The sequence below is a fragment of the Dama dama genome, chromosome 25 (assembly GCF_033118175.1).
Source record: "Dama dama isolate Ldn47 chromosome 25, ASM3311817v1, whole genome shotgun sequence".
Lineage (NCBI taxonomy): Eukaryota > Metazoa > Chordata > Mammalia > Artiodactyla > Cervidae > Dama > Dama dama.
In genome coordinates this window covers 62,457,745-62,473,029 of record NC_083705.1, presented here as the reverse complement: position 1 = coordinate 62,473,029, position 15,285 = coordinate 62,457,745, and the positions used below count along the sequence as shown (strand labels likewise).

The window sequence follows — 15,285 nt, the reverse complement described above, 5'->3', positions numbered from 1 at the left end:
GCGGGTTGTGGCTTCAGGACACAGCAAGGTGTCCCTCTGAACGTTAAGCCAGGCTCAGAGCAGACAAGTCACTCCTGAGTCCCCCATGCTACTCTGACAGCCCTAAACCAGCCCCACGCCGAGACTACACAGCATCTCTCAGGAGCAGGGCAGGGCCTGCGTCCAGTGGAGACAGTACTCACTGGGTGAAAAGATGACCCCTCAACTCTGTCCAAAAAAGACACGCGAGAGCCAATGTGATCCTGACTTTTATTATCAGGTCAGGACTGAGGAAGTACAGGGGAAGTAGCAGCAGAAGGCCCGTGGTTCGATCAGCCCCTGGCCGATCAGAACAGCACCTGGGGCCGGAAGTGCATCTGCCTGGTGGCGTTGTTCTTCATCCCCATCTTTAGCATCCACTTTGACTTCATCCTCTGGACATACTGCATGTCCCGCTGGCGCACCAGAGCTGCTCCTGGGGTTGGGAAGGGGATGAGAATGAGGCAAAGGGCTGTGAGCTGTGACCAGAGAAAACCCAACTTGGCAGAGAATCAAAGCTGGTTTCGGGTAAGTGGACACTAATATTTAAACAGGAGCTATTATCTGATGTCTCCATCCAACGAGCCCTGGGGGGTGACGTGCACCAGGACTGCTCTCTCTATACACATGCCTCTTCAGTTTTCATCATCTGGAAAGGTCTAGAAGCCCAAAAGGTGAAGCCCACTCACCAAAGGCACAGAGAAAGGCAGACCATAAACCAAGTCAGACAAGAATTCCTGACAAGACTAAAAGGAAGTCTGTCTACTACATTTAAGTGGCCTCACAGCTCCCAGGGAGTCCCAGTGAGGGAACCCACGTGTATATATAAACACAGAGGCACTGACAACGGACTTCAGTGCCAGCACCTTCCAGGCTATCGGAAAGCACCTCTCCCCTCTCTCCTGTTTTCAGGGGACTGACGTTCTCCTTGAAGATCCAAGCAAAACGAGCTGCACTCAGCAGACATCAGAATAGATTTAAATAATTTCATACAAATGATGTTCCAAAGCTGAACAATTTCAGTAGCTTGCTCTAGCCCTCTGAGACTCACTAAGCTTTCTAAGGAAAAGTTTCAAAACGAAGGATGATAGCCGGCCTTTATTATGTGCATGTACTATGTCATACATGCTTTATGACATTCAACCCGCACAACTCTCTAAGTAGATATTATTAATACCTCCTCCATTTTATCAGTGAGAAAGCAGAGGCTTCGATTAATTAAATTACTCAGACTCTTTATATAAGAACCTATATCAGATAAGTCATGTTTGACTCCACAGCTCAAACTTTATTGCCTCAAGGACATTATTTAATTCCTCTATATAACCTCTAGAATTTCAACCTTTGATGATTGTTAAGCAATTATTTTTGTAATTATACCTCCTAAAAAAACTTACTGGTTTACAGGCAGTTTTAAAAAGCTACTGTGCTGGGGAATATGAAGTTCTTAAGTCATGGAGTTTTGGGCTTATTGCCATATATATCTCAAGTGGTCATAGGCCAAGAAGGTTAAGTTTCCCCCAGAGACGACCCAAAAGGACAGAGTGAAGAGAACCATGTCACCCGGGCCCTTTGTGTAACGCAGTTCCTGGGCTGGCCCGGGAGGTCCCCACAGACGTACCTGTGCTGCCAGTCCATCCCAGGGCTCTGTACTGCTGCAGGACCCGGCCCACAGCCTTCTGATTCTTAGCAACCGCCACAGCTCTCGACAAGCCAAACCGCTGTTTGTAGTATCTCATCAAGGAGCGATGACCCACCCTGGCACCTGGTTTTCAAAAGAACAGTACTGAAGCATGGAATTGGATCATTTTTCAAAGCAGAGTTACAAAGCAAAGGCTTTCCAAATCACTTTTCACTTTCATCTAGCTGGAAAACGCATGTGCCAGAAAAAAAACACTGTTCTACCAGCTGAAGATGAAGCTGTATGTTAACCAATGAGGGAAAGAAGGAAAACTGGAGCAGAGACACTGAGGGACATCCCCTGTGGTCCAGTGGCTAAGACTCCGTGCTCCCAAAGCAGAGGGCTCAGGTTCGATTCCTGGGCAGGGAACTAGATCCCACATGCTGCAACTAAGAGTTCACATGCCACAACTAAAGATCCCGAGTTTGCAACTAAGACCTGGTGTAGCCAAATCAATGAGTAAATAAATATTTATTAAAAAAAAAAAAAAAAAAAAGACCCTGGAGGAGGAAATGGCAACCCACTCCAGTATTCTTGCCTGGGAAGTCTCATGGACAGAACAGTCCATGGCATTGCAGAGTCGCACACAACTTAACAGCTAAGCAACAACAACATACAACCAGGCAGATTGTGATTTGGGGAAATACTTCTTGCTGGAAATGTGGCACAAAACACAGAGTGAAGTGACCTAGCAAGATGGAATATAGAGTTTTGTAAGAAATTAAAATTTGTGTATAGAATAATAATGGCAAATATTCAACCAATTAAGTCTACGGCTAAAGGAGGAAAAAAAAACAGCAGAGACATTAAAAAACAGAGATAATGGCAAGTCACTATCAGGTGAAAAATGCAGCATCCATACTTACAATACGCCTCCATAGAAATTCACATGGCCGTCCCTACTAATACAGGTAACAGGATCCTAGGAGACAAGGAATTTTAACTTTCTTTCCTAGAAAAAAGACTTAGCACCAATAATGGCCTGATGTTTAGTTCTACAAGCCACAGTCCGGGTTTAGAAGAGAAGCCAATCCACTTTTCCTTTGCTAACATTCTCTAATGCGGTGCTTCTCAAATAGGGGTGACTTTATCCTCAGAGGACACGAGGCAATGACTGGAGTCACTGCTGGTTGTCACAGGTAGAGGGAAGCTCCCGACGTCCAGCGGGTCGAGGCCACGGATTTGGCCAAACACCTTACAGGACACAGGACAGCCCCTCCACAAAGAATCATCTGGCCCAAAGCGCGCACAGTGCTGAGGTGGAGAAACCCCCACCTACTACTTCCTAAATGTTGGAAGTTTTCTGGGTAGAAAGACCATGAATGGAATACTATAACTATTATAGATGTCTATATTTGCTTTTAGGATCTAGATTTTTAACCTACTAGAAAAAACCCTATCAGGTTATTTTGTGTGAAGCCCCGGTACTTGACAAGCTACCTGGGCAACATTTTGCTCCCTACGCAGATATGAATAAGTGATTACTTCCAAGTGATTGATTTGAAACCAGACTCAGGAGACGGCAAAAAAGGAAATTTTCAACTCCAGGATGTTGTGGTCTCTGGATACTAACATGGATGAAAGACATCTCCCTGGACCTGATTGCTCTGGTGGCAGAAGAGTTAACAAAGCCCCCAGACCACCAGAAGCAAGTGAGACACGGGGATGGAGAAGGCTCGCACTTACATGGAGGCTCTAGCAGGAAAGCCCAGAGTGCTGATGACGACTTTCTATTTATAATGTAGGTCAGGATGCTCTGAGTTTGCAACAGTGATTTCCTCAGAATCATTAAATGATAATGCTGCTCATTAGGACTTACTAAATTGATTTATTTACTTTCGTAAGCAGCATTTAGAAATACGTATTCTTGAAGGCTGTCTTTTAAAACATGCTTGAAGAGGTCTCGTGAATCAATGCCAAGGTTTCTGACATGGTGTTTAGAGCTCCGCGTGCTGTGGCAGGGACAGGAGCGGGAGCAGAGCTCAGCCTGAAGGCCCTCACCGAGGACTCCTGACAGAAGGCAGCGCGCCTGTCCACAGCAGGTGGGACGCATCAGAGTCAGGCTGCAGCTCCCACCTGCCCGTCTATCTTCTGCCACAGTAATAACTGCTTACAAGACTATCCACTCCTCATCTAAAATACGATACAAATGACCTTCCTAATAAAACAGAGCAGACTCAGGGACATAGAAAACAAGCTTATGGTTCCTGAAGAGGAAAGGGGGTCAGTGAAGGAGAAATCAGGGCTTTGTATCTGTAGCAGCAGGTACAAACTACTATGTGTAAAACAGATAAACAACAATGTCCTACTGTACAGCACAGCGAACTATATTCAATATCCTGTAATAAATTATAACGGAAAAAATGAACAAGCACACACACACATATATATACACATATGTAAAATGTAGAATCATTTTGCTGTACACCAGAAACTCACACAACAGCATAAATCAACTATACCTCAATTAAAACGAAAAAGACTGTCTACTCCTACTTAACAAATAGCCTAACATTTGACATTAGACAGTGAAAAAGAAAGTATCTCTAACAGTAATTTCCCTAAGATTGATTATGTATCTCTTGTGGATTCAGTGGCAGATTCTTCTGGCTAGTCAGCAACTAACTGGAGATGTCCTCACACCAATCTGCTCCACTAAGAAGCAGGAAGAGCTAAGGGGGAACAGAGCCGACCAGTCTTGGAAATGAATGCTCACGGCGCCCTCTACTGGATGCTCTATGTCACTGCCTCTGGAATCATCAAGATCACGGCATCTGGTCCCATCACTTCATGGCAAATATATGGGGAAACAATGCAAACAGTGACAGACTTGTATTTTCTCGGGCTCCAAAATCACTGCAGATGGTGACTGCAGCCATGAAATTCAAAGATGCTTGCTCCTTGGAAGAAAAGCTGTGACAAACCTAGACAGCATACTAAAAAGCAGAGATATTACTTTGCAAACAAAAGTCCATCTAGTCAAAATTATGGTTTTTCCAGCAGTCATGTATGGGGATGTGAGAGTTGGGACTATAAAGAAAGCTGAGCGCCGAAGAATTGATCCTTTTGAATTGTGGTGTTGGAAAAGACTCTTCAGAGTCCCTTGGACTGCAAGGAGATCCAACCAGTCCATCCTAAAGGAGATCAGTCCTGAATATTCATTGGAAAGACTGATGCTGAAGCTGAAACTCCAACATTCTGGCCACCTGATGCAAAGAACTGACTCCTTGGAAGAGACCCTGATGCTGGGAAATACTGAAGGCAGGAGGAGAAGGGGATGACAAAGGATGAGATGGATGGCATCACCAACTCAATGGACATGAGTTTGAGCAAGCTCCAAGATTTGGTGATGGACAGGGAGGTCTGGTGTGCTGCAGTCCATGGGATTGCAAAGAGTCAGACACGACTGAGCGACTGAACTGAACTTGACCTGAAGCAACTACAGTCAAGGAATCCCAACTACTTGCTGGTTTTGAAACCAGTTTTACGTAGACTCTACTAAGGGTAGTTGATTAAATATCACTATGCTCTCTAAGCCAAAGCCTTTGACTGTGTGGATCACAATAAACTGTGGAAAATTATGAAAGAGATGGGAATACCAGACCACCTGACCTGCCTCTTGAGAAACCTGTATGCAGGTCAGGAAGCAACAGTTAAAACTGGACATGGAACAACAGACTGATTCAGAGTACATCAAGGCTGTATATTGTCACCCTGCTTGTTTAACTTATATGCAGAGTACATCATGAGAAATGCTGGGCTGGCGGAAGCACAGGCTGAAATAAGATTGTCGGGAGAAATATCAATAACCTCAGATATGCAGATGACACCACCCTTATGGCAGAAAGTGAAGAGGAACTAAAAAGCTTCTTGACGAAAGTAAAAGAGGAGAGTGAAAAAGTTGGCTTAAAGCTCAACATTCAGAAAACTAAGATCATGGCATCCGGTCCCATCACTTCATGGCAAATAGATGGGGAAACAGTGACTGACTTTATTTTTCTGGGCTCCAAAATCACTGCAGATGGTGATTGCAGTCATGAAATTAAAAGACGCTTACTCCTTGGAAGGAAAGTTATGAACAACCTAGACAGCTTATTGAAAAGCAGAGACATTACTTTGTCAACAAAGGTCCATCTAGTCAAGGCTATGGCTTTTCCAGTAGTCATGTATGAATGTGCGAGTTGGACTATAAAGAAAGCTGAGTGCTGAAGAATTGATGCTTTTGAACTGTGCTGTTGAAGAAAACTCTTGAGAATCCCTTAGACTACAAGAGATCCAACCAGTCCATCCTAAAGGAAATCAGTCCTGGGTGTTCACTGGAAGGACTGATATTGAAGCTGAAATTCCAATACTTCGGCCACCTGATGTGAAGAGCTAACTCATTTGGAAAGACCCTGATGCTGGGAAAGATTGAGGGAAGGAGGAGAAGGGGATAACAGAGGATGAGATGGTTAGATGGAATCACTGACTCAATGGACATGGGTTTGGGTGAACTCCGGGAGTTGGTGATGGACAGGGAGGCCTGGCGTGCTGCAGTTCATGGGGTCACAAAGTCAGACACGACTGAATGACTGAACTGAACTGATGCTCTCCACATTAGAATCCTTTTCAAATCTGCTTCATGCTAACGTCCACACTGACCCAGTCATATAACTGAGCATAATCAGAGGTTTCTGAATGGTGAGTTTGTTCAAAGAAATAACCACGTTATTGAATATACTGCCATAATACCACTATATGTCTAAACAGTGTTTATTTGAGAGTTCCTATTTCCTTGGTTCATTAAAAAAAAACCAAACCAGTATTGAGGGAGAAAATCAATGGACGAGACACTGTCATATCTCATTACAACTAAGACTGACCAGAGGATGACTGGTTTTTAAAATGAGATAGTAAAAGTATATGTACCTGTAGAGCTGAAAAAAATTTCAGAATATTGCTAGTTTCTGGTTCACTAAGAAAGCCATGTAGTATTGTTATTTAAATGAATTCTATTATAAGGTTTCAGAAGTCACTCATCTGTGAAGAAGACCCAGGAAGGCAATGAATGATGTATATTTAGATAGTTCTTTTTCTGGCTCCAGGTCACATGTGCTTTTTAGATACTACATATAGACTCTCCCCCCCCAAAAAAAAAGAAAAAAAAAATACACTTATCCACATGGTCAAAAAAATCTGTGTGGCCACACAGGTTACTTGATGCCGTTATGACCCAGGAAAATGTCCCAGGAAGAGATGTGCAGAGCACAGTTACCCCGAGTTGGGGCAGTACCTGGCCATCGGTGAGGTCTCTCCAGAGGCTGTATAACGTACAGCACTGCCTGGTACTCCAGGACCACAAGGGTCACTCACTACTGCCAAGTCTCCCTCAAGAGCTGCCCTGAAGTCACCATCCGACACTTTAAACCAGCATGACTCGGTATGTGGACCTGCGGCTGTCAGTTAGGAAGTTCATGTTTTAAAAACACAAGAGTAGGACTCCCCTGGAAGTCCAATGGTTAAGATTTTGCCTTCCAATGCAGAAGGTGTGGGTTCGATCCCTGGTTAGGGAGCTAAGATACCACTTGCCACTGATTCAAAATATAAAACAGAAGCAATGTTGTAACAAATTCAATAAAGATTTCTTAAAAAAAAAAAAAAGTCCACATAAAAAAATATCTTAAAAATAACTGGACCTACAAGTTAATCTCATGGCCCTTTCTTCTTTGATTGTGTGATGAACAGGCAGAGCAATCTGCCACCTGGGGCGTTAGGCAAATATGATTCTTGGTCCCCGAGGCCACACTGGATCCCAGGAGGGCTCCTTCGGCTCTCTTTACCTGCCCTGTGGCAGGCCCAGGGAAGTCACCTTGCTTTAAGTCACCTCCAACCTTCCAGAAACTCAGTCAACAGACGTTTACGTGGCTCCCGTGTGTCTGAGGCGCTGTGCTGAGATGAAAGAAGCCAGTTTGGTCCTCATAGTAACAGGAACAAAAGGCAAGCGAGTCAAGAAGTACCAAGAAAAAGAGACCCATCACGAAGGCCATGCGAGCGTCACAGGAGCAGAGGAGACTGTCCTCACCTAGGGCGGGAGCTGAGCTCAGCCTCCTGGAGCGGGGAACCCAACTTGAGTCTCAGAGGAAGACAGAGGCAGCGCATGTGCAAAGGCCCAGAAAGAGGGAAACTTCACGTGGGCAGGAAAAGGAAGTGCCCAAAGACACTGGGTGACAAAGTGACCCTGAAGGCCAGGACTCCCCCTGGGAATTCCAGAGGGAAAAGAAAATATAACAGAATGGTGTTTGTTTTAGACGGAATGTTCTGGTGGCCAAGTGGAAATCAGATTGGAGAAGGCCAGACAGGAACCTTTCGTGGTAACACAGACAAATAGATAAGAATTAAAAAAAGAAAAAATATTCAAAACCCATATAGGAACTGCAATTAGTCACCATCTGGATTTAGGAGAGGAATAAAGAATCCTGAGAAGACACCCAGTTTTGGCTTTGGCAAACCTGAGGAGACTGGATCACTCCTGGCAATATGTTGTCCAGATAGGTAAGGAGTCTTGAAGCTTCTGAACTTTTAAGTCCAGGTGAAAATTTCTCTCAAAATAGGCTATATTCTTAAATAGGATATGCTCACTGTTGAGCAGACTTTTGTAATGAAAAGTGCTAAAGTAAAGTGGCTGCAAAACGAAGCCCACATTCCTAGTGATCCTGTTACAGCCAGACACTGCTGTCAGGGACCAGCTCACTCACTTTCTCAAAGTCTACTGTGATCTTAGTCTCCCAGGTGGAACTAGTGGTAAAGAACCCTGCTGGGTTCCATACAGTCCCAAAGAGTCGGACATGACTAAAGTGACTTAGCATGCAAGGAAGGGAAGCCTAATAAAATAAGGGCCCAAGCAAACAGTTTTAGAAAAAGAAGTTATCAAACTTATTTCTGAGGTTCTGCATTAGTATTTTCACCAGGGGAAGATGAGAATAGATCCCTTGTGATACACTTAAGCCTGTTTTGCTACTGTGTATTGTGTGGGCCACAATATTCTGCTGCATTATAGCTTTCTTATCACTGTAGAGGAGTTACATGTTCAAGACAGGTTCTGCCGGCACTTTCCTCCAACTGTCACTGTATAAAGCTGCCCTTCACCTTAGAAGGTTATTACTCTGGGCTAAGCAGGGCTGTCTGTACCTAAACAGCAACATTCCATGTGGGTAGCAAAGAGCACAAGGTGGCTCCTTCATGGCAGACGATACTCCACTGGCAGCATGGCTGCTCCCACCCCCACCGTTACAGCAAATCTCCCAGGCAGTGGAGGAAAGGTGGAATGAGCTCTTCGCTGATGAGGTCCACGATCTCAGGCAAATTATCCTGTCTAAGCTTCAGGTGGCTCATATGTCAATGAAGGACAACAGAATCTAACTCACAGACTTGATCTAAAGATAAAATAATATATCTGCCTGAATATGCTAACCTCCCAGTAAATATATTATTAGGACCTTATTATCTTAGCATTCCATTCCCTGACCTTTTTAAATGTATATCCCCTAGCTGTTCCCATTCCTATCAGCTAAGCATAACACTATAAACAACATTTCACACTTCTCATATTCATAGTTTTCCTTCCTTTTTTCATATCTGGGACAAAATTCTACCATTATGAATCCTGTTCCCCAAAGGAGAAGGCAGAAATCAATACTCCAAGCCTCTCCCTGCACCCAGAATATGAACAGGAAGCGTAGGTGCTGTCAATCATTTCCAACCATGCCAGACTAACACATTCAAGTCTGAACAACCATGGAAACAGGAATTAGTTCAAGGAATAAGGGCAAAGTCAAGTTTAACAAGAAAAATTCAGATGGAGCCAAAAAACTAGTTAATAAACAGAATACAAAACATTTATGTATTGAAAAGAAAGGAAATGGCTAATTAAAGCATTATAAATCACAACAAAGGAAGGATCACAACAGAGGAAATCACAACAGAGGAAAACACTGATGCAATTTAAACAAAACAGCTAAATCAGAGCTTTGGGGCCCTTCTCAGAGTTTACCTTGTCCAAGGGAACATAAACAAACACGTGAAGTTGTAGGTTCTCTCCCCACAGCATGGAAGGGAAGTGATGGGAACACACTTCTCTGATAATCTCAGTGGCGCGAAGCTTCATATTCTGGACAAACGCACTTACCGGAAGGGAGAATCAGCTCCATGGTTTCATCGTCATAATCCAGGGTCTTTTCTGAGGGCAGCTCTTCAGTCTTATCATGTTCCTCACCTTCTTTGTGATCTGGGTAGCTACTCCTGGAATCGTGGAATGCCATTAGCACACAGACCAAGACCCCAAATCTCACTAAAATACTGCAAACCTACTAGATCACTAAAGGGGTGGCAGGTGGGGGTTAACATCTGCAGGGACTACACTGAAAGCTTCTGGAGAGAAATCAATTTGCTAGCATTTTCTCTTTAGTAAAGTAAGCACACAGTCTATGAGTTCAAATTGGATCCCAGATTTAAAGGTAAAATACAAAACTATAACAAGTCCTAGAAAACAATACAGGAGAAAACCTGGATGACTTAGGGTTTGGTGATGACTTTTTAGGCAAGACACAAAAGGCATAGTTCATGAAAGAAAGAATTGATCAGCTAAACTTCATCCAAATTAAAAACTTCTGCTCTGTGAAAATGGTATCAAGAGAATTAAAATACAAGATGAAGACTTGGAGAAAGTATTGACAGAAGACACAGCTGTTAAGGACTGTTATCCAAATGTAAAAAGGACTCTTAAAACTCAACGGTAAGAAAATAACCCATTTGGCCAAAAATGGGCCAAAGACCTCAACAGACTCCTAAGAAAAAACATATGGCAAATAAGCATATAAAAAAGATGCCCCACAGTATATGTAATCAGAAAAATGGAAATTAAAACACAGAGATACCACTACACACCTATCAGAATGGCCCAGACCCGGAACATCTAAGGCTGGGGAGGGTCTGGGCAGCAAGAATCCTTCTTGCCAGCAGGGATTCAGAAGGGCACAGCCACCTTGGAAGAGCTGGCCACTTCTTGCAAAACCAAACATACTCTTACCATAAGACCCAGCCTGCTGCTTGGATTTATCCTAAGGAGTCAAAAACTTCTGTCCATACAAAAACCTGCACATGGATTACAGAAGATTTACCCAAACTCCTCAAACTTGGAAGAAACCAACATGGACTTCAAGAGGTGACTAATAATAAACTGTGGTACATCCATGCAAGGGAATAGTTTTGGATTATACACACACAAAAAAATGAGCTAGTGGGCCATGAAAAGACACAGAAGAACCTTAAAAGCATGTTACTGTGAAAGAAGCAGTGAAAGAAACCTAAAAAGCCTACATACTGTACAATTCTAACCATACAATATTCTGGAAAAGGCAAAAATAAGGAGACATTAAGTATCACTGTTTTCTATGGGTCGGGTGGAGGAGAATGATGAACAGGCAGAATACAGAGGATCTGTAAGCCAATAAAACTACTCTAACGGTGGATACATGTCATTATATGTACATCTGTCCACACTCACAGAGTAGACAACACCAAGAGTGAACACTAAACTACGGACTTTCAGTGATAACTGGCGGGTCAACTTGGTTCATCAACTGCAACATATGTGCCTCTGGGGGATGCTGATAATGAGGGAGGCTATGCACTTGTGGGGTAAGGAGTACATAAGAAACTGCTATACCTTCTGCCCAGTTTTGTTCAGAACCCAAAACTGTTCTTAAAAACAGTGAGCAAATAACCTATAACAATTCTTTTACCTGTGTTATTTGTTTCTCTCAAGGAGGGCTGGCAAACAGGGGAAGAGGAGGAGACTGTACAGTTGGAGATGCAGCTCTCCTCAATTTAAATCCTTACAGAAACAAGTTCTAGAACAGCATAGTCCAGGAGAACTCTGTGATGATACAAATCTTCAGTCTGCGTGTCCAGTATGGTAGCTACTTTCAAAGCACATGTGCTTTTAAGCATAGGTCTTGAAATGTGGGTGGTGCAACTGAAGAACTGAATTTTTTAATGTTTAATTTAATTACCCCAAAGAGTGACACGAGTACATCTAGAAATTAGCAAATTAAGACACTGTAGTTCTAGAAGAATCTCTGTCTTTCACAAATACACACAGAAAATAATTGGGAAAACTCACACTAAAATGTTAACAGTAAGGCAGATAAGTCGACAGGAATGGACAAAAGACTAGATCGGACACTTCACAAGAGATATCTGAGTGGTTAAGATACCCAGTTAACATACATTTAAAAAGGTTCTCAACTGCATTAGTTCTCATCAGGGAAATGCACATCAAAACCACAATGGATACTCCTACAGAGCCGCCACTTTTACCCCTACACAGCCATCAAAGTGGCTATAATGAAAATCTGTCAGGACAAGTGAGAAATGAGAAATCAGGAGGAAAATGCAAAAGGACAACTTAACAGACCAGGACTTTTCCGAACACCTGTATCAGGTGGACTCTGTACTCCTGGCAGGGTCATGACACACACCTGCTTGCAAAGCACACCTGTGCTAGGTCATAGGCACTCTGACACCAAGAGCCAACTGTTTAGGCGAAACTGAACTTCGGACTGTTGACACCACAACAGACAAAAATCAGTTTTCAAACCAGACAAACTTACAGTTTGGGCCTGAGATCGTCTCTTTGTAAGATATGTGTGTTTAACTCTGTGATACTCAGTTTCTCATTTACAAAATGACAGGAAATAACCACCTCTTACAAAAGTGTTCTAAGAGGGTATTAAGAATAGGATATCTGACAGAGCCAGACACAGTTACAGGTAGGGGCACAGGTGAATCCAATGCAAATGTGATCAGTTTGCTTCGCTCCCTGTTACAAACCAAACTGACCTAAAATCATAGAAGTCCGCAAATTCCAACAGAGCGTCCCCATCTGTGAAGAGCTTACAGTGACTCCGGTCATTCATGTGCGCCTGTACCGCCTCTGTGGAGTAGAAGGACTTCCCTCTCTCGTTGCACCACAAGCAAATCTTCCCAACACCAACTTTCTCTCCTGGAAAAATAAGTTGAGAAAAAGATATGAAAGCAGCTTTTTGCAGCCAGATTATATCTCATCATCTATCTCATCACAATCCAAAAAACAGGCACCAAGTTTTTGATTTTCACATAATCAGCAGGTCATTCAATTCAAGACTGGTGAAAAACACAAAGTTAATGTCCCCCAATAATGCAGTGTTTCATCATTAAAAAAGAAAAGAACATTATACTCACCCAAATATTTAATCAGTCCCTTAAGATCTGAAAGATATTCTACATCAGGAATAAAGAAGCTGTGGACTTTGGTCATATGAGCCACATTCTTCGTGAGGGAGCTTGAGTGATGTGGACAAAACAAGCAGTCCGTTATGGGAATGGCACCAAGGGGGGTGCTTCCTCCTGCCTCTTCCTCCTCTGCATCCTGCTCTTCCTCCTCTTCCTCCGTGGCTTCAGCATCCTCACATTCCAAGTCCTCATCAGAATCAATATCCTCCCAATCTTCAAGCCAGAGATTTCGAAAACAAAATTAGTTGAAGATGTCAGTGTTAGCTATTCATTTACCACTCACCAGCCTGCAAGGCTAAGGAAAGCCTTAGTCTTCCTTGTTCAGGGCACAGTAAACCCCTTGAAGGGGGCTTTGGCTCCTTTCCTACGTATATATGAACACTTTCAGTCCGTGTTAGTGGGATGTGGGATGTGAGATGCCACAGGGGAAGGAAAAAAACAAAAAACTCACCAAGTCAAGGAAGCTAGGTTGAAGGCTCAAACCTCACGTTTCAGGTTAGCTAGCTGATTCTGAACCTCTCAGTTCACGGTTTTATCAAACTATGCTAAGTGCAAAGCCATCATAACTAGATATCCAATAGAAATAACACATTCTACATCAGAAAGTGTGGGGGGTAATGTGTACCCCTCTGCATATGTTAAAAATCTCCCCACTCAATAAACAGAGAAAGGATCTATTCATTCTACAAATATATACTAAGCTAATTCTCACCCTCCCCTCATCTTAAGGTTTCAGTATCCGAATCTATTTAATACAACAGTGAGGGGATGACAGAGGATGAGACGGCTGGATGGCATCACGGATGCGGTGGACATGAGTTTGAGTAGACTCCAGGAGTTGGTGATGGACAGGGAGGTCTGGCGTGTTGCAGTCCATAGGGTCGCAAAGAGACGGACACGACTGCGCGACTGAACTGACAACTGACTGACTGAACTGACAAAATGCCTTCTAAGGATGCTGGCCACACCAATCAGTTCAGAAAGCATGGAAACCACCTTCACTCATCATCATCACTTAAAAACTGACACCGCCCCGCTCCAACCTCAAGGATAAACTGAAAACCTGAGGGAGGACCAACCCCTCCCTTGACCCGCCCCCCAGGCCGGTCCTTACCGTCCCCATCCAGGTCTTCCTCACTCTCTTCCTCCCCCTGCTGTTTCGCCAACTTCTTCGCCTGCCGTTCAAACCACTGCAGCCGGGGAGGTTTCTCGCCCGGGTCTCGCGGCTGAGTCCCACGTCCTCCGGCGGCCACGGGACACCCGGGCTCCGCCTCGGGGGCTGGCGCCGCCTTCTTGGGAGACGTGGACGGCTGAGCCTTGATGACCTGCTGGATGGCCACGTTCACCGCATCCTTGTCCACACTGTCCACGCCCAGCCCTTTCTCCAAGTTCTTCTCGTTCATGAGCGCCACTTTCCGACTCACCGCCTGCTTCTCGAGCTCCACGTGCCGCCGGGACCTGAGGTGGTTTTCGTAGGCCTTGAAGGAGGCAAACTTCTTACTGCAGACGGTGCAATAGGTGGCCGCGCCCTTGCTCTCCGGCTCCGCCAGGGCCCGCTGTGCCCGCACCCGCTCCTGGAAGCCCTCGGCGCTGACCGGGGCCATGCCGGCTACTTTGCGCCTCAGATTGTAGCGGTGCCAGTCTGTCTTGTAGTGGGCCCGCTGCGCCTCCGCGTCTTCCAACACCGCCCGGCAGGTGTTGCAGGTGTAGGTCGCCATAGCCAGGCGGGAAATAAAGCGCGACCGAGGCAGAAATCTAGCGACCAGAGGCCTGACCCCACCAAACGCTCTCACCACAAACCTTCAGGCCCACGAAGATCCGGACTGAGAGCTGACTTCCGGACTGAATGGTGTCCTCCCCAGCCGGACAGGAAGTCCCGCCTCTCAGGCTGTAGCCACGCCCCCGCCGCGGAGCGTCCCGGGAACGTAGGGGAAGCCAGTGACGGATCCGGCCCCGCCCAGTCGACCTGAGATGGGTGTTGAGTCAACAGAAGTGGGCGTGGCCTGAGCTGGTTCTTGATTGACAGGCCTAGCCCCGGCCGAGTCACTGTCTGGGTTTGTTTTTTTTCTGTAAGTTGAGACCTGAGGCCAGGAAGCGGGGCCGCCTCGCGGAAACGGGGCTTGGGGAGTCCGGAGAACTCCCGACGGTCCAGGACTCTCTTTAGTTCGTGCCCCTGCAGCCCCGGGAGTGGGTGTCACGAAAGCCAGGGCTGCTGGTTAGACCGTTGGTCGGACCGCCGGAGCCCTCGCCCCGAGGGCTGAGACTCAGGTTGGAGT

The 15,285-nt window shown here is 45.0% G+C and overlaps 1 protein-coding gene across 2 annotated transcripts; it reads right to left on the bottom strand.

The window, feature by feature from the left end:
- Nucleotides 1-235: 235 nt before the first annotated feature.
- On the bottom strand, nucleotides 236-14,864 carry ZNF622 (zinc finger protein 622). Of its 2 annotated transcripts, XM_061129317.1 has the most exons (6): nucleotides 14,124-14,864; nucleotides 12,959-13,222; nucleotides 12,578-12,740; nucleotides 9,864-9,976; nucleotides 1,640-1,783; nucleotides 236-454 (listed from the first exon to the last, which is right to left on the bottom strand). In XM_061129317.1, exons 1-6 carry the CDS (start codon nucleotides 14,725-14,727, stop codon nucleotides 327-329), a joined length of 1,416 nt encoding a protein of 471 aa, XP_060985300.1. In that variant the 5' UTR covers nucleotides 14,728-14,864; the 3' UTR covers nucleotides 236-326. The 2 variants fall into 2 exon arrangements, with proteins under 2 accessions (XP_060985300.1, XP_060985301.1); XM_061129318.1 differs by lacking the exons at nucleotides 236-454; nucleotides 1,640-1,783 and adding an exon at nucleotides 2,162-2,621.
- Between the last annotated feature and the right edge of the window lie 421 nt (nucleotides 14,865-15,285).